At 42.9% G+C, this 19,521-nt stretch overlaps 1 protein-coding gene and 1 long non-coding RNA gene across 10 annotated transcripts in view; one reads left to right on the top strand and one right to left on the bottom strand.

Moving 5' to 3' along the window:
• LOC133487754 (apoptosis-stimulating of p53 protein 1-like) overlaps positions 1-19,521 on the top strand; it is an 84,488-nt gene that overhangs the window by 33,028 nt on the left and 31,939 nt on the right. For 3 of the 9 annotated variants that reach the window (XM_061794831.1, XM_061794830.1, XM_061794834.1), the window contains 2 exons: positions 896-957; positions 16,104-16,199. In XM_061794831.1, coding sequence (XP_061650815.1) covers positions 896-957; positions 16,104-16,199 — 158 coding nt within the window. Of the gene's footprint in view, positions 1-895; positions 958-1,000; positions 1,533-5,002; positions 5,532-5,583; positions 7,677-14,925; positions 15,099-16,103; positions 16,200-19,521 lie in introns of those variants that run through there. The other 6 variants (XM_061794829.1, XM_061794828.1, XM_061794833.1 and 3 more) reach the window with 5 other exon arrangements.
• Positions 10,556-14,944, bottom strand: LOC133487756 (uncharacterized). Its single transcript, XR_009791440.1, has 3 exons — positions 14,738-14,944; positions 10,848-10,964; positions 10,556-10,695 (listed from the first exon to the last, which is right to left on the bottom strand). It is a non-coding gene; the product is annotated as an uncharacterized LOC133487756 (long non-coding RNA).

Raw genomic sequence — 19,521 nt, 5'->3', positions numbered from 1 at the left:
TTTCAGGTCGATGCCGATTCTGATATTTGGCAGGATAACATTCCAATAACCGATTAATCAGCCTATTAATTTAAAAATATTAATAAAATAACTTCTTTTTTTAGTCCCTTGTCGCTTACAACAACAAAGATATGTATTAATGGCAGAACATTTGAGTTTTTTACAATACTTTGTCCTTGAGTATTTGTTTGACTTTACAACAAATACGAAAATTGGCAAAATGGTTGATTTTTTGTCGCTGTTTTTTGTCTCTTTTTTTTTTTTTAATGTCATTATCTTTGTCTTATGTTGTAACGTGTATATTTAAAAAAGTGCAAAAATCAACCAATTTTTGCCAAATTGAAAAGGGCAAATACTCGGCCGGCTGACGAATTGGTTGGGTCCCAATTTTCAGCCCAAATGTGAGAAAGGGTTTGAGGTCAGGACTCTATTTGAGTTATTCCACATCAACTGGAGCATGAAATAATAATACTAATTAGTAATTAGTTAAGCATCATCCAATGATTTATTAATTAATTGATGGACTTTGTCTTTAAAGTGTATCATGAGATAAAATTGCAATTTATTATCAGCATAGTCTACCAACAGTTAAGGATTATTTGATTTTGCTGATGAAATACATCAAACATGTGCTCTAAATCACTGCACTACTGGTTTCTATCTGTGTACTTTTCTGTTGTAAGATGATGATTTCTCTGCATCCTATTTTTTTAACCTATGTTTTTTTTGCCCTGCAATTGGCTGGCAAGCAGTCCAGGGTATACTCCCCAACCCTGAAGTTAGCTGAGATAAACTCTAGGTCATCCGCGACCCAAATGACACCAATCGATAAAGAAAATGCATGGCAATAGGCAACACGGCTAACTAATGTCAATGTCTATGTTTCTTTATACAGGGAGTCAGCGGGCTTTGGACACAACTTGGACAGCAGAAGCAACAGAGAGCACTAACAACAGTGTAAGACATGCACCACACAAACACTGACCAAATGGTTATAATACGTACAGTACTTCCAGCATATACAGTACGCACACAACTTTAACCATAGTCTGAAGGACAAAACTATTGTCGCTCAATAAACCACCATTTTTCCAACCACATTTTATTTGTCGTTCCTTTAAAGTCAGGCTGTAAAAAGGGACGCTGCTATCAAACTAACAGCTATTTTGGTCCCTGTTACTCATTCTTTTTGCTTTGGACGAAACGCTTCCTTTACACATAATGATTAGCAGGTCCCACGTTTCTGTGTAACAGTGTTGGTCAGTCTGCCTGCGAGTCAGCTGGTGTGTGTGTGTATGTTGTCTGTGCGTGCGTGCGTGTTGGTCAGTCAGTGAAGGTGGGATTAGCTTGGTCTCATGACATAACCAGGCTAAGAGGATTGTTAGCCAGCCAAACAGCTCCTCCTCATCCTCCTTTCACCTTTCTCACTTCCTCACTATTGTCCTGTGTTGCTTTCTCCACTGTGTGAATTTTACATTTGCTGCAAAGACCAAAAGAACTTAAGGTGTGGCTGCAGATTGGAAGGGTGGGGGGTAAGTTCTGCAAATGTGTTTTTCATATAACTTTTTTTCACCTCATTACAAAAATATTGGAAACCTTCTTTTTATTTTGTTCCTGATTTTAAGTACACCGAATATAATACTGAGTTTTATAGATAGTGCAGAGGTATGTGTGGTTATTTTCACCATGTTGGTGCACAGTGTATGTAGTATCCAAAAGTAGACCTGCACAAAGTCAAAAGAACAAAAAAACAAAACAAAAATAAAACGGACTGTTATGTTTTGACAGACAATATCATGTCTACAGAGGGGAAATAGTTAATACAGTATGAAGCAGTGAATAATTAGAAAAATTAGATTTGAATGAAAGAATTATTACTTACTCCAAGCACAAAGATGTATTTTGATTGCCGCCATTAAATTGTGGTCAGTATACTGATAAAGGCATAGACACGAATTAGATTTGGGGTTTGAGTTACTATGTCATCAATTAACTGTCCATGGCATCCAGAATGAATACTTTCCTCATTTTGTTGTTCTCTACTAAGTTACCAGGACCCATGATGTATAGTGTTAACAAACAGACAGCAAGCCCCCTCCCCTTTGCATCTTCAGAAGGTGAATGAGGAGGCAGTGTTGACAGGGCTTTAAGTACCTTCAAGTTCAGAAAGGGCCTTGCTAGTAAAATCCCATTTGCCATTTAGTTACAGTGCTTGCAATCCCAACATGGGCCAAATTTTTCAACTTGTATAGTGTTTTTCGTTACAGATTTCATTTCATTGAAAAGACAGTTGCCATTTAACTACAGATGTCAGTAGTGTGCATGAAGAGGGAGGGTTTACAAAAACAGCGAGTTCCTGAATGCTCAAGCAGATAATTACAGCTGCACATAACCAGTAACCTAATATGGTAGCTTGGCTACCCGTCTGCAAATTAGACTATTGCTTATATGACTATTGTTGGAGCTTTATCAAATCCTGGTGTGCGTTGGCTAAACAGAAAACTGCAACTAAAATGCACATGGACTAATCAGACAATGATGCAAGGCAAGGCAAATTTATTTATATAGCATATTTTATACACAAACATTGCATAAACATAGAGCAAAAGTCATTTAGAAATACCAGAAAAATGAAAAAACATTACACACAAAAGAATTTACAGTGCAAGAGAGATAAAAATAGCAAAAAACAAACAAACAAAAAAGATGAAAATTCTCTAAAATGCTCAATCATAAGCATGAGAAAAGAATAATTGTTTTTAATCTGGATTTAACAACATTTACACTTAGGGCTGACTTTTTGTTGGCAGTTTATTCCATTTGTGTATAGCACCACAGAACTTTAAAGAACTTTAAAGTTCCAAGATGGCGCCTACCAGTGTGGTTGCCTCAGTAACGTGCTCTCTAGTATTGTTTTTGTGTTTTTCGTCCGTCTTTGGAGACCTTACACGACTCACTTACACAAGGGGAGACCTGCTAACCATCAAGGAGGCTACTCCGGACTTTCTGTCACCAACTTTCGCAAATCCGCTCAGTTTTTTCCCCCGAGTTACTCACCGGAGCGGCGTCCGTGGTTTTCGACGCATGGAGACGGAAGCGGCGCCACAGAGGGAAACGGGCCGGCATTCAGGTGAAACTCCGCAAGAGAGGACACAGATTGGCGATCCACCTCGCGAATGTACGCTCCCTACCCAACAAAATGGACGAGCTTCATCTTCTGTTAAAGACCAGTAAAGACTTCGGACGTTCCGCGGCCATGTGCTTCACGGAGACCTGGCTTTGCGACGCTGTACACCCGATGGCGCCGTCATGCTTCCCGGCTTTCACATTCATCGAGCGGACCGTGACATGGAATCATCGGGGAAAACAAAGGGCGGCGGGATATGCCTCTATATCAACGAAAAATGGTGTACGGGCGTCACGGAGCTCAGCACACACTGCAGCCCGCATTTGGAGTCGCTATTTTTAAACTTTAAACCATTCTACTCGCCACGTGAGTTCGCATCGTACATACTGGCTGGAGTCTACATACCGCCTCAAGCTAACACGAACACCGCACTGCTAACGCTCGCCGAACAAGTCAACGAAATTGAAAAAAAACACCCGGACTCACCCCTCATTATTCTCGGGGACTTTAACAAAGCTAAACTCAACCACGAACTCCCTAAATACAAGCAGCACATCGACTGTCCTACCAGTGAAAATAACATTTTAGACCACTGCTACACTACGGTAAAAAACGCATACCGTGCTCTACCTCGTGCAGCCCTGGGCTTGTCTGATCACTGCTTAATTCACTTAATACCGACGTACAGGCAAGAACTTAAATGCGCGAAGCCTACAGTGAAAACAGTGAAAAAGTGGACAGATGAAGCCAAGATGGAACTTCAAAGCTGTTTAGACTGCACAGACTGGAGTGTCTTTGAAAATTCAGCTGGCAGTCTGGATGAATATACGGACACTGTCACATCCTATATCAGTTTCTGTGAAGAGGTTTGTGTACCAACAAAATCTTTTCGCACATTCAACAACAACAAGCCGTGGTTCACTGCTAAACTTAAGCAGCTTCGCCAAGCTAAGGAGGACGCATATCAGAGCGGGGACAGGGCCCTGTATAATCGAGCTAGAAACCAGCTGACTAAAGAAATTAACATTGCAAAAAGAAACTATGCAGCAAAGTTGGAAAAACAGTTTAGCGCAAACGACTCTAAATCAGTCTGGCATGCATTCCAATCGCTGACTAATTACAAGCGACGATCCCCCCAAGCTGAGAACAATAGCACACTAGCCAACGACTTGAATACCTTCTACTGCAGATTTGAAAAGGACACTTTCACACCACACACCCACCCGGCCGCACCCGCGACCACAATCACACCTCTGACTTCTGCGTTAACCATTCATGAACAGGATGTGAGACGCATCTTCAAACAACAAAAGATTAACAAAGCGGCAGGCCCGGACCATGTGTCCCCATCCTGGCTCAAAGTCTGCGCGGACCAGCTCGCTCCAATCTTCACTCAGATCTTCAATAGATCTCTGGAACTGTGCGAAGGTCCATCCTGTTTCAAACGCTCCACCATCATTCCAGTCCCCAAGAAACCTGCAATCTCGTGGGACTGCACTTCATCCTAGAACACCTCGACAGTGCAGGGACCTACGCGAGGATCCTGTTCGTGGAATTCAGCTCAGCGTTCAACACCATCATCCCTGAACTCCTTTCATCCAAGCTTCTCCAGCTCAGCGTCTCACCTGCCATCTGCCAGTGGATTTACAGCTTTCTGACGGGCAGGACACAGCAGGTCAGGCTGGGGGAGGCCACCTCATCCACACGCAGCATCAGCACTGGGGCGCCCCAAGGTTGTGTCCTCTCTCTGCTGCTCTTCTCTCTCTACACGAACGACTGCACCTCAGCGAACCCGACTGTCAAACTCCTGAAGTTTGCAGATGACACCACTGTCATCCGCCTCATCAAGGACGGTGACGAGTCTGCATATCGACAGGAAGTGGAGCGGTTGGAGCTGTGGTGCGGCCGACACAACCTGGAGCTGAACACGCTCAAGACTGTAGAGATGATCGTGGACTTCAGGAGGCATCCTTCGCCACAGCTGCCCCTCACGTTGTCCAGCCGACTTGTGTCAACCGTCGAGACCTTCAAGTTCCTGGGAATTACAATCTCTCAGGACCTGAAGTGGGCGACTAACATCAACTCCGTCCTCAAAATGGCCCAGCAGAGGATGTACTTCCTGCGGCTTCTGAGAAAGCACAGCCTGCCACCGGAGCTGCTGAGACAGTTCTACACAGCGGTAGTCGAATCAGTCCTGTGTTCTTCCATCACAGTCTGGTTTGGTGCTTCTAGAAAAAAGGACAAACTCCGACTGCAACGGACAATCAAAACTGCTGAAAGGATTGTCGGTACCCCCTACCCACCATTGAGGACTTGCACGCTGCCAGAACTAAGACAAGGGCGTGCAAAATCCTCTCGGACCCTCCGCACCCCGGTCACCAGCTCTTCCAGCTCCTTCCCTCAGGTAGGCGCTACCGATCAATGCAAACTAGAACTAGTAGACATTCCAACAGCTTCTTCCCTCTTGCGATCAACTTCTTAAACACCTAACCTATAATTCCATTAAAACAAGCTGGCAATTTTTTTGACTTGAGTTCGTTGTCACATTTCTGTGGGGCCAATTATGTATTACTCGTGCACTCACTGTAGTTGTCTCGCCATGCTGCACTATTTGCATATACTGGCCACTCATCCCAGAGTAGCATCTGCTCCATTGCACACTGTTTGAGGAGTATCTGTAACATTTGCACAACCAACATTGTCCCAGATTATCGCACTACTCGTCACTTTAAACCGCATACACTCCTTGAAGTCTCAGCGCCCCTTGCACAATGGTCATTGCAGCGGTCTATTGCAATATTAGTCATTCGAACTGCTCTAAGTGCTAGAGGACTCTGCATCTTTTTGCACAATTGTTTTTTGTCAATGTCGCTGTCTCCAAAGTGTTCTGTAAATTGACTGTCTGTTGTACTAGAGCGGCTCCAACTACCGGAGACAAATTCCTTGTGTGTTTTGGACATACTTGGCAAATAAAGATGATTCTGATTCTGTGCCCTGCGACTGGCTTGCAACCAGTTCAGGGTGTACCCCGCCTCCTGCCCGATGATAGCTGCGATAGGCTCCAGCACGCCCGTGACCCTTATGAGGATAACCGGCTCAGAAAATGGACGAATGGACGAATTCGCTGTACAGGGTCTTTAATTTCACTTAAATCACAATACCAGCCCAAGACAAAATCACTACAAAGAAAAAAAAAAAAAAAAAGAGTACTCACTACAGGAAATTATATGACCTGTGTTTTCACAGAAATGAAAAGACTATAATTGAAATATGCTCATGCACTTGAAAGTTTCAAGTAAGGCTTGTTAGCTTGTCCGACTGGCACCGTACACGTCAGTTTGCAGGACAGCAATCATGTAACAAAACCATGCAAATGAGAGAATAAACATATTTAAATGATCAACTATTTAAACAGATATTAATATCAACTATAATACAGATTGAGTCATAAAAGATGCTGTTTTGGGAATGAGAAAAATCTGGAATGCAGGACTGGCAGAAGTCAAAACGGAAAATTTTTTTTTTTGCTTTGTTATTCCAGATTTTGTTTCCAATTCCTGCAGCCCACACCTAGATCACTGGGCCAAGATTATGTACTTTGTGTGTGTGTGTGTCTGTGTGCATGTGTGCATGCTCATGCGTGTGTGTGTGTGTGTGTGCGTGCGTGTGTGGGAAAGAAGTGAGAAAAATATGACGCAGCAGGGGGTTAATGTTCTCTCCACTCCATGTCTCCATGAATCATATGGGCATGTATGTAATTGTGTGTCACTGGGCATGTCAAACAAAATTCTTGGGCACCCTGCCAATATTAATAAATTACATTACTATCTAACCTCCTCATCTTCCTCACGACACACATCTAAAAGCAGTGGTGCAGTAATTTCCCTGCTGAGAGAAAGTGGGATAGTTTGAGAGTGCGGTGTGGGGAGGTCGGTTTAGACAGAGGGGGAGATTGGTCGGGTGGGTAGGTGAGACTTGGTGTCGTTGCAGTAAAAAGCCAGCTGCAGCGCCATGACAAGGACTGAGTGAAGGAGAGGTGAATGAATGTCGACATTGTTAAAATGCAGTGAAGACAATAACATAGGAAATAACCATTATAGGAAGACTGGGTTGAATAAGAGGTCAATTGTATACCACCTTTTATTATTTCTGATAGATGTAGTAATCATTGGTTTCATGTTAGTACATTAAAGGGTTTTCACCCTGCACATCATGTGCGACCATATCAATAACAGACACTTTATCAGAGAACAAGAGGAGGGAGGGAGCGTGGGTCGAGCAAAGGAGAGCGAGAGGGGCTGTCGTAAATTATAGCACATCATCGGCGAGATGGGAGAGAAAGTTGTGATAAGAATTGCTTTGTTTTTACCCTGCTAGAAGCCCGTGGCATCCTTATTCTATCAGAAAGGGCATAAAGGGCTGCTGTTGGTCCGGAAGTACTGGAAGGATGGAGTGGAATGAGGTGGATTTGGTGCAGGAATTTACCGTTGAAGGACAATGCAGCAAAATTAAAGTCCGCTCCTGCAGGATCACATGGGACAGCCTGCAGGTAAATACAGAACGGCAGGAAACTGATAGAGACTGCATGTTAATATCAGTTGGTGATGACACCAGTACAGTCTGCAAGATGTTGTACAGTGTCGATTGCACGAGCTACAAAAGCATGTAGCCCAAAAAGTGCCTTTTCCCATGTGCAATGCTTGATATAACTGTAAGAAAAACAATACAGTAATCTCTCACAATATCACAGCTCACTTATTGCAGATCCAGTGCGTCACAGATTTTTTTTTTATAGGTCAGTGTAGTGCCGTTACTCACCTGCACATCTCTGATACGGTTAGTTTTATGATTATAATGTGGCAGCAAGTGACTCAAGTTACGTCGACTAACTGGGCTCTTATTCTTAGCAGAAAAATAAACTTTACTGAGTAATCTCAACTCATACATTTAGTCACCAAGTTGCTTGAGGATACAAAGAACATGACGGGAAAGCCACTGTTTAAAACACAAGCCACAGTCCATCCAGCCATCCATCCATTTTCTGAGGCGCTTATCCTCACAAGGGTCGAGGGAGTGCTGGAGTCAATCTCACCTATCATCGGGCAGGAGGCGGGGTACACCCTGAACTGGTTGCCAGCCAATCGCAGGGCACAAGTTACAGTCAGAGTTTTATTAAATAAATTCACAAACACCTACCTTAGCCTGGCAAATAGGTAATGCACACTCATAACAACATAGACAGGAACAATTGCAAGTAAAGCGCAATGTTTAACTTGATTTACTACAACTACAGTACTGTAGTTTAAAACATCACCGCAATGAATTCTGGGTTCCCATAATGCTTTTCACTGATTACATTATCAGGACCATCAGTGTGAGAAACGGTGCCAATGTTAAGGCTGGAAATTGCCTGTTCATATCATGTCCACATGGGCTATTGTTAATGTCAGCAGACCACAAAGGCATGTGCTTGTGTAGAGAGTGTGGATGGTGATCACAAGTGGAAAAATAAAATACCTGTACGTTTCTAAAGTATCAAATATTTGCATTGAATTGCATAAATGAAACTCGCAAATTTATATAATAAAGTAATAAATAATTGGGTGATACTTCGCAGATTTAATTTATTACTGGGGGGATTCGGGAACGTAACCCCCATGATAAACGAGGGTTTACTGTACTATATACTGTACTATATACTTCAATTATTTATTTTCCAACTATGACAAGTGAGAAGTGACAGAGGAAGTGGAGTGGAACTACTCATCTTACAGGGGTGTCAAACTAATTTTTGTCGCGGGCCACATTGTAGTTATGGCTTCCCTCGGACGGCCGTTGTGACTGTGAACCCATATAAAATATTGTCTCATATAATGACATATACACAACAAATTGATGGATAACTAGTTTTAAAATCAGAAGCCAATAAAAAACGTTCAACTATTATTTCATTTATTTCCAAAAGGTGATTGGTAACATAAACTGCTTTCAATATCTCAACATTATACAAGACACCAATTTTGGTATTTTCACAAGAAGCATGAAGTCGACACACATGATTTGCTTTTGCGGGCCGGATCTGGCCCCCAGGCCACCAGTTTGACACCAGTGTTACAACATCTGAACATGTGAGAAAAGCAGGGTTAAGTATGCAGCACAGAACTATTGCGTGATGGACAAACCAATGAACCTAGCCTGACAAGTTAATCCATCAGCACGCAATCACAATAATTTATCATATTTTCTTCAAATATAATTATCAAGAACATGGTCATGGGGACAATGGTGTGCCCACAAAATGGAAACTAACAAGATGCAGAACAGTATTTCCACAGATCAAAGTGTTCTCTGCCGGTGCTATGAAAAAGTATAGATCACCACTAGCATTATTATTTTAATTATCCTTTTCACATCTTAATTATAACAATGATAATAAATGGTGGTTTGTTTTTTTTAGCAGCCCTCAGGGCTGCATGCCGGACGCCTGGATAGCACATCTGCCTCACAGTTCTGAGAAGCCAGGTTCGAATCCACCCTCGCCTATGTGGAGTTTGCATGTTCTCCCCATGCCTGCATGGGTTTTCTCCGGATACTCTGGTTTCCTCCCACATCCCCAAAACATGCATGGTAGGTTAACTGAAGACTCTAAATTGCCCGTAGGTGTGAATGTGAGTGCAAATGGTTGTTTGTTTATACTGTATGTGCCCTGCAATTGGCTGGCGACCAGTTCAGGGTGTACCCCGCCTCTCGCCCAGTTAGCTGGGATAGGCTCCATCACGCCCGCGACCTTAATGAGGATGAGTGGTACGGAAAATGAATCAATGAATAATAATTATAATACATTTTATTTGTAAGTGCCTTTTGAGGCCCCCCAAGGACACTGTAAATCAATCATATATTAAAAACAGAATTAACAAGAGAATAAGACAAATAAATGAAAATACAGGGCAATGTGGTTAAAGTGAGTATGCGATACTGAACAGGTATGTTTAAGTTTAGATTTGAAGGCAATTAAAGAGTCCGAATCGAGGTCAAGCGGTAGAGAGTTCCAGACCTCAGGACAAGAGCGTCTGAAAGCTCTACTCCCCATGGTGCGGACTGTGGGGGAGGTTGTACAAATATGGCGGCCCGTTGTTGTGAATGGCCTTGAAGATATAGAGAAGGAGTTTGAATTGAATCCTCTGTTTGTCAGCGAAGTTCCTGGAGGATGGGGGTGATTTGGTGGAAAGAGGGGGGTTTGGTGATGGCACACACATACACTACTATAGCAACAATAATGGTAACCTAAAACATTTTCAAATTGCTGTATGAAACAAAGCCTTATTTAGGTAAGCTAACAGTTAACTGAACTTCTACAATTTCTTCTTCCACCGCTGTTATTTCTTCTTTTTATCTTCTGGCAGTCTAGATTCCCTGCACCACCATGTTGCTTCTCACAGGTCAGTCTTGGTACTATGACATACATCTGGTTTGGGAGAGGGGATCACAATTCTCGGTGGGGAGATCGTTATGTGCATAATAGGGCTATGCACGTATCGGTGGTGATTTGAACTGGGATTTTGTTGTGCCTGAAAGAGCGATCGTCGAATCTGAATTTTAGGATTGGAATCACAATGAATCTTAGAATATCAAGCATACTTTATTTTAGATTTTTGGCACACACACACCCACAAACTCTACCTAGATCATCATGTTTAAGGTTGACGTCATTTTGACTTACAGTAGTTTCTTCGCATTCTTAGCAGGAACCGGTCTGTTTTGCAGTTGTAGTCATAGATGTGAACATAGGTAGACACGACAGGCCCCTTTTGAGCTGCGTTCCGATGGCGACGCTAGGCTAGTAGGGGGCAAAGTCAGTCAGTGCGTTCCATATGTGTGAAGGGCAAGTAAACCGTAAGAACAAGATGCCGGCACATTATGCTGCATACGGTATCATACAATCACAACCCTCCCTGATCTGGGAAGCTATCGCAGGTAAAAATATTTTGGGAGCTTCTTTAAAATCATTTGTATTGATAGCACGAGCTTTGGCATTGACAAAAAAGTAAACCTCATGAAAATCTGTTGAGAAATGCATACATGCAAATCAGTCGCCTTTCGGCGAAATTCGCCGTTTTGAACTCAAACTAGGCCCCCTGGGGGTGTGTGTGTGTGTAGGGTGTCGCCGTCGCTGTCGTCATAGGCTGTTTCGTACTCCTTAAATGCTGGCAGCAAGATCCATTCCACACATCCACCATCCACACGCAGATGTGATTTCTGAATATTAATCCGCGGCGGACTAATATGCAGTTCCGCCGAGTAAGCTCAGGACCTGCTTTGGATAGGTTGTTGACGGGACCAGACACTTCCGCCTCTTCTGCTGTTAAGAAGTAACGGTATGTTTACTCCGTTACAACAATCTAAATATTGCTCGCTACTTTTATTTATCAATTATTATTTATTTATCAACTATTTCGTCCACGAGACGACGACTTCGACTTACGCATTGGCCGCTGTTTGCGCCAATCCAATTTAAACGCTAGTGAGTACTTGAGCGGTGTAAATACATGTTTTTCTGCGTGAAGAAAATGTGTTAATTTTGCCTTATTGTACTCTTCAGAGTCTTCCAGATTTCTTAATTTATGTTAAAATCAAATAAATTCAAATTATGTTAAAATCAAATAAATTCTCCCCCCCAGACCCTCCTACAATGTAGTTGTTTTTTTGGTCACCTTTTTCATGCCGTTGGTGTTTGCATGTCTGCAAATGAGCAAGTTATGACTTAATTTCAATATCGAAGCATGATCTTTGAGGGGAACGTCGTCCCTGCCAACATGGCTGCCACGTAGGCAAGTTGGTCATCTGGGCTGCTACAGCGCGCTCGCGTATTTAGTCTTCTCTTCATATCTGTGGTTGTTCGTTCTTGCAGTTGATCATGGTGTCTGCTTCTGCCTCAAAGCAAATTTTGGTAGATTTTGGGGGGAAAGCATCGTCCCATGTATGGAAACATTTTGTTTATCATCGTAAAGGAGAAACTAATGAAATTGACAAGTCCAAAACAGTATGCAAAATCTGTCATCAAGAATATTCTTATTTGGTCAACGTATGTGTTGTTGTTTCAGATTGCTGTGAATTGGGCCAATGGACGATCGGCATCGCCATCTTGCAGTGAAAAGCCAAACTAGGCAAACGTTGTTTTCCGGTTGAGAAATAAACCAAATTTAAGTAGTTTTACCAATATTATATGGATGCAAAACTGAATGTTAGTGAGGTTTATAGATAGTTTTCAAATAATCAAAGTGGATTTTTCATCCGTTGGGCTTTGATATCTCTTCATTTCGGAATACCGTAGTACAAGGAGTCATGATTCAATTCTGATTCGGAAGTCATTCGTTACTGTCAACATGAAGAACGAATCGGGATTTAGAGGGTGAATTTAAGCCCTAGTGGGTAGTGTGCTGTGTTGGTCATCTCAAGTACACCACACACGATAAGCGCAGTAATAACACAAAGTTAATAACGAAAGTTATTTGTTGTCGTGTGTGGTTTCTCACATTTAAAACAATCAGATAAGATGTGGGAAACTGGAATTTGTTTCCTCGACTTTAGATAATGCTTCAAGATGTGGCTTCAAATTGTTTTGCTGCTGTCATGTACAGTTTTAATAAATAAATTAAAAAGTGCTCATAATTGGTCCAACCTGAGCTACTGTCTTTCGACGATTGGTCTTCCATCACCGCTCATGACAATTCATCCATCCGTCCATCCATTTTCTTTACCGTTTATCCTCACTATTGTCGCGGGCTGGCTCTTCGGGCAGGAGGCGGGGTACACCCTGAACCGGTCGCCAGCCAATTGCACACACCTACGGGCAATTTAGAGTCCTCAATCAACCTACCACGCATGTTTTTGGGATGTGGGAGGAAACCGGAATGCCCGGAGAAAACTGTGCCAACTCATGACAATTAAAATCAAATAAAATTTTATTTATGTTGCACTTTTCATGCATTAAAATGCAACACAAAGTGCTTTACAAAAATTAATAGTTTACATTTCACTATTAGGTATTGAAACAGACGTTAGGTTTTCCCAACCTCTATTGTTGACGTTTTAAATTCTTTAAGACACTCAACTTATTTTTGCAAGGATGCGTCATTCACACAATGATGATGGTGGATGCTGAAAATTGTTCATTCACAACTAATGACTCAGCATCGGGAGCAAGTGGGAGTTCACTGTCTTGTTTGGGGCTACGTCAAACCAGCAATCTTCTAATGGCTAGATGGCAACACCACCTGCACTTTGCAGCGCTCAGATGCTATTCACTTAAGAAATTGCCTCCACAAATGTTAGGCACTGCACAGGGCCCCAAGAAGTCCTAACCGGCATAATTTAGAGGTCTACTTATTGAAACTGCAAACTCTTTCTGCATTTCATTGTAACCACTGGCCATCATTGCATTAGCATGAATTGGTTATCGCAGTCTTATTTTGATGGGACTTAGTCGAAGATATGAGGTGCATATAGAAAATATATTCAACTACAAATGCATTCATGATTGCGGATGAAATTTTCAATTAATTTCCTTTTTTTCTTTTCGTTTGTTTATGGTATTTCATATTTCAAATTAAGATTAAATTGTGACATCTATAACCCAAAAGGTCACCACCATACCACAGTCAACGTAAGATAATATGACTGTGGCATTATCTTCACAACATGAATTTCTAGGTAAGACTACCCTACAACGCAAGTTAAGTGCCATACCTTATATCATGGGCATTTAAAAGTTCATTTAATGGACAACTTCCTTGCCCAGGTTAAGTTGTATTGTGTGTGCGTACGTCCATGCATGGATGCGTTTGTGTCTTTGTCTGAGTGTGAGCGAGGGCTGGGCGATCTGGCCAAACAAATGATCATGATGAATTTTTTCATATATCGTCTGATCTCGAATATTATAACGATTGGTTTTACACTTTTTTTAAATCGCCAGTTCCAAAACATCTGTACTGAAAACTAAAGAAGTTAGAGAGTAGTTCAACATTTTATTAACGCCTTTTGTTAGCAGCACTCCTCGTAGTCAATATTTAAAACAGTAACCCCAACATGATATTAGGATACTTAGCAAATAAGGCAAATAAAATAAATATAGAAAAAATATAAGAGCACTTCACTCAGCAGTACAACGAATGTAGTAAAATATAACACAACAGTGCACTAGTTTGAACTCCTGAGTATTTTTGGAGGTACAAGATACAAAATAAACAAACTGCCCCCTCAGGGAAAATGAAGACACCTTGGATTGTAAACATTATCATTCTGCAGTTATGATGCTACATACCCAGTTAACATTATTGCTACTTTCAAATGTGCAACATATTTAATAACAATACAGATTAACTGGTTTTGCCATTTTGCAAGCCACCTGAATAATCATGACACGATTGTTGCTTTGGTCTGGTGGCCTTACTAACTAGCAATGGCTAACTGCTAATACTACATGTGCCGGCAACAGTAAGTGACAGGCTGGGCTCACTGTGCTCTCATTTTTATGCTTTCCACATAATCACTTGGGTGGTATTTCTTCAAATGAATAAACACTGTTGCCCGTTTTTGAGGGCGCTGACATACCTTGCACATCGGCTAGTTAATAGCATTGTTCCGCGTCGCTTTGGAGACACCGCCACACCACCGTCATTGGAAACTCGCGGAGCGGTCGGCCACAGCGGCAATGAAGGTAGCCGGGCTGGAGTTGGGGCGAAGATTGGCCGCCGACAATGCGCCGTGCTCAGTGTGACGACAGCTGAGTCGGACGGGAGTTTCGATTTCGCTGCGAGGCGGGTCAGCCCAGGAAGCGCGGTTTCTGTTTACTCCCACAACTGGTAACCGCAAGGGGAGCAGGAAAAGGACGGCGCTTATTGCCTGTTGATTTCACGCACATTCCCGCCATGTTAGAGGAATTACGCACACAGCTGATCACTGAGATCGAAGGGTAATTTATCACTATCTCCAATCTCAATCATATAATCGCCCAGCCCCTAGTGTGAGCGCCTGCATGTTGTTTGTGTGTTTGTGAGTGACCATACAGTAAACAATAGCAGGATGTGGCTGGGCTGGGACCTTCCTTCCTTGTTATCTTGTATCATTTCTCTCTCCATACTTTCTGTGATATTTACATCTTACCAAATACGGGATCTCAGGATGCAAATGATTAAATGAAATGCTACTGACATTTTTGTTTTTATTTATATATTATACTCATTATACTGTCTCAAGGGAGATTCAATTCTCACACTCTACTGTATATTTGTGTTGCACATCACACAGACAGAGAACCAGATCACACAGATGCAGACACGCAAGGAGAGATACAGTGCTGGACCTCTTCAGCATGGGGGTTGGTGCCTTGCTCAGAGGAACTTTTACAATAGTCAGGAAGCAGACTAGCATCTCTCCAACAACTAGTTGCCTGGGACTCAAACAATGACCCTTTGGCTCCAAAGCATAAGCCCTTCCAAAAGAACTACTGCCTCCCTATGTTAAAATGCAGGCATATGATCAGATTGCATTGCAGATGTGATGAAGTCAGTGACAGTGACACAAAACTGAAGCCAAATTGAAACCAGGCCATTTTCTCTGAACTAATACTATAACTGTGCCACCCTGCCAAGGCCACCAGCTGGTAATATAATAACATTTTTGTAGCAAGCTGAAGAAGCGGTATGACCCTAAAATGTGAAGTGAGACATGAGCAGCTGTGCACTCTAGGCCAGCATTTATCTTGTGTCACTGTTATGGTTTCATCTTGTCAGGAACAATCTCATCCATCTTGACTGTGACAGTCTATAATAGATGGACCGATGATAATAGAAACACAAGAGAAATCATGTTTTTGCTATTGTATAGGTATTTTCTCTAGAATTAATTCATGCAACATTTGGAAGCTATCATGTAAAGGCGCAGTACATCATCTCATTTTACTTTCCCTATTGTGTAGGTTCCCCGTGTGGAGCTAACCCTCTCTGAGCTCCAGGAAATGGCTACAAGACAACAACAACAAATAGACGCTCAACAACAGATGTTGGTTGCCAAGGTAACTATTTCACAAATGCACGAGCACACGCACGCACGCACACACACACACACACACACAAACACACACAATTATTCTCTAGATGGATTGCCTGTCACTTAGTGTAAGGTTGTCTACATCTAGAGTCCGTCCAAAAAGGGTTGACCTTGGCACTCCAGCAATTACAGTCAGGCCACTGAGAAATATGTATGTGTGTGAGGTGTAGAGATCATGGCTCATATATCTTTTATGATGATGTGATCCGGGTGGGTATCTAAGGACTGTCAAAAATGAAAAACAGTATTTGAGTTACTTGCAGATTTTTTTTGGGTAGCGTCATACATGGAGTGAGATAGGAACACTATAGGAAGGAAATGAAGTCATCGGGAAGCCACAGCTGCTGGGATAGTCAAAGAGCATTCTACTCCAGAAAGGAAGGAAGTGTATGAGCCCCCAAGGGAAGGAATGAGCAAATATACAACATTTCAAGCCTGTTTTTTATGAATTGATTCCAGTGATATACTGTTGAACAACTCTATTTTGGTTTGGCCAATTTATTTTCATATGTGACATTGGGGATAATCTGTTTGTATCTAAATGGCAAATCAGTGCTGTGTCCCCCTCCAGCATATGAGTAGGATAAGGTGCAGAGAGGGTGTGCCCTTGGAGATGCCCTTGGCGGAGTGAGATTTTGGTGTCAGAGTGTCCGTCTGAACTTACGCCTACTGCGACCACATCTAAGTTTTTGGAGCAGGTGATCTGACACAAATTTGTTTAATATGACTGGGGCAGGCAGAATGGTGGAAAACTGGTTAGCACATCTGTCTCACAGTTTTGAGGACCTGAGTTCAAATCTGACCTTGCCTGCATGGAGTTTGCATGTTCTCCCCGTGCCTGCGTGGGTTTTCTCCGGGTACTCCGGTTCCCTCCCACATCCCAAAAACATGCATGGTAGGTTAACTGAAGACTCGAAATTGCCTGTCGGTGTGAATGGGAGTGCCCCTGGTTGTTTATGTGCCCTATGATTGGCTGGTGACCAGTTCAGGGTGTATCTTGCCTCTCGCCCGGAGGCTCGAGCATGCCCGCGACCCTAGTGGGGATAAGCGGTACGGAAGATGAATGAATGGATGACTGGGCCACATGCAAGGAGACAGACAAGTGAGCTCCTCTGACATGTGTGGTGGATGTAGGGATGGGTACCTTTCACATTTGAATCAGTATGGTACCAATTCCCACTAAGTGGGAGACACAACATCGTACTTGTACAGTACCAAAGGAAGTTACCGTTACACAATGGGGGATCAGGCGGAGGGAGGAGGGGGTGTTTGTCAGCATTCCATTGCCCTCTTGCTCTGGAGTCTGGACACATACACACTCATTCTCACACACACACACACACACACACACACACACACACGCACACGCAAGCAAGAACACAGGTGGTGCCCTACATGATCCAGTGAGCTGTGAAGTGTCACTGTCATTGTCAGGCATGACAGGCCTCTCTGTAATTATCACCTCTTCTTTCATATTAGTGTTAACAAGTACATCATTCCAGGCATATTAACTAACTCAATCAAGATAGAATTAATATTAATAATAAATTACTCCTCTTTGAGTTGTCACCTTATTGTAGTGGAGGGATTTATGTGTCCCAGTGATCCTAGGAACTAAGTTATCTGGGGCTTTATGCCGCTAGCAGGGACACCGAGGGAAAACAATTTTGAGATGAGGGACCAGACAAAGAAGGGCTCAGAAACCCCCGATGACGAATAGAATTAATGGACCTTGCTTTCTCCTGCCCGGACGCGGTCTCCTTCTGGAGCCAGGCTTGGTGGTGGGGCTCGATGGCGAACACATGGTTGGCGGGCCGGCACTGAGTGGGCGTCCGAGGTTGAGAAGTTCCAACTAGATATAGTCAGGCTTGCCTCGATACACCGCATATGCTCTGGTACCAGTCCTCTTGAGAGAAACTGTACACTCTTTCAATCTGGAGTTGCTTTGTTCTGCTGGGGGATTTCCATGATCACGTGGGCAATGACAGGGAGACCTGGAAGGGTGTGATTGGGCAGAACGGCCCCCTGAACCCTAGCAATGGTCTGTTATTGGACTTCTGTGCTCCTAACGGATTGTCCGCAACGAACAACGTATCCAAACATAAGGTTTTCATACGTGCAGTTGGCACCAGGACACGTCTTGGGTGAAGAGAGAGGCGGTGCTATTAACAGATCACTACATGGTGTTTTGTTGGCTCGGATGTGGAGGATGATGCTGGTAGGACCTGGCAGACCTGAACATATTGTGAGGGTCTGCTGGAAACTTCATGTACTTCCGGGTCATCTTGCTCAGATAGTATTGGAAAGTTCAGAAGCAAGAAGAGGCTCTCTGTATCGGTCTGTTGTGGTAAAGGAAGGGGCTGAGACACAAGGCAAAGCTCTCGATTTACAAGGTAAATGTTCCCACCCTCATGTATGGTGGAAAGAATAAGATCATGGCAACAAGCAGTTGAAATGAGTTTCCTCCGCAGGTTGTCCGGGCTCTTCCTTAGAGATAGGGTGAGAAGCTCGGTCATCCGGGAGGTACTCTGAGAAAACAAACAATCATTCACACTCACATTCACACCTATAGGCAATTTAAAGTCTTGAATTAACCTACCATACATGTTTTTGGAATGTGGGTGGAAACTGGAGTACCCGAAGAAAACATACGAACTCCACATAGGTGAGGCCAGATTTGAACCCGTGTCCTCAGAACTGTGAGGCAGATGTGCTAACCAATCGTCTACCATGCAGTCCGAAGATATGCTAAAAAAACAAGAGAATATAGGCCTACCTTTACAGCCTTGATAGCAACCATTCTGGGAAGGCGTTTTGTTTTCTGTTTGTCTGTGGGAATCTTCCCGTTACATTAGAAAACCATTTTGAGCTTTCTTATTCAGCTGAAAGGTGTTTGAAGGAGTTGAGGGCAGTACGCCATACGGGCCAGAGAAACTCTAAACCTAAAACACTGAAACAATTTGAAAAAGATCTTGCCCTCGTCTGCGATTGGCTGGCAACCAGTTCAGGGTGTACCCCGCCTCCTGCCCGATGATAGCTGGGATAGGCTCCAGCGCGCCCGTGACCCTAGTGAGGAGAAGTGACTCAGAAAATGGATGGATGGATCTTGCCCTCGTGATTGACTGTCATACACTGCCTCTTGCAAGTACCTTTTATTTTCACACACATTTTCAGTTGCCAGTTATCTAAACTAGTCAGATGGAAATTGAAACACCCAATTCTAAACTCTGTGAGCCATTTATCAGGTGAAACAACACATCTTCAAGGGAGTGTAAATGAATCTGTAC

This window comes from Phyllopteryx taeniolatus, chromosome 13 (assembly GCF_024500385.1).
Source record: "Phyllopteryx taeniolatus isolate TA_2022b chromosome 13, UOR_Ptae_1.2, whole genome shotgun sequence".
In the NCBI taxonomy this organism is placed as follows: Eukaryota; Metazoa; Chordata; class Actinopteri; order Syngnathiformes; family Syngnathidae; genus Phyllopteryx; species Phyllopteryx taeniolatus.
This window is presented reverse-complemented; position numbering and strand designations above follow the sequence as displayed.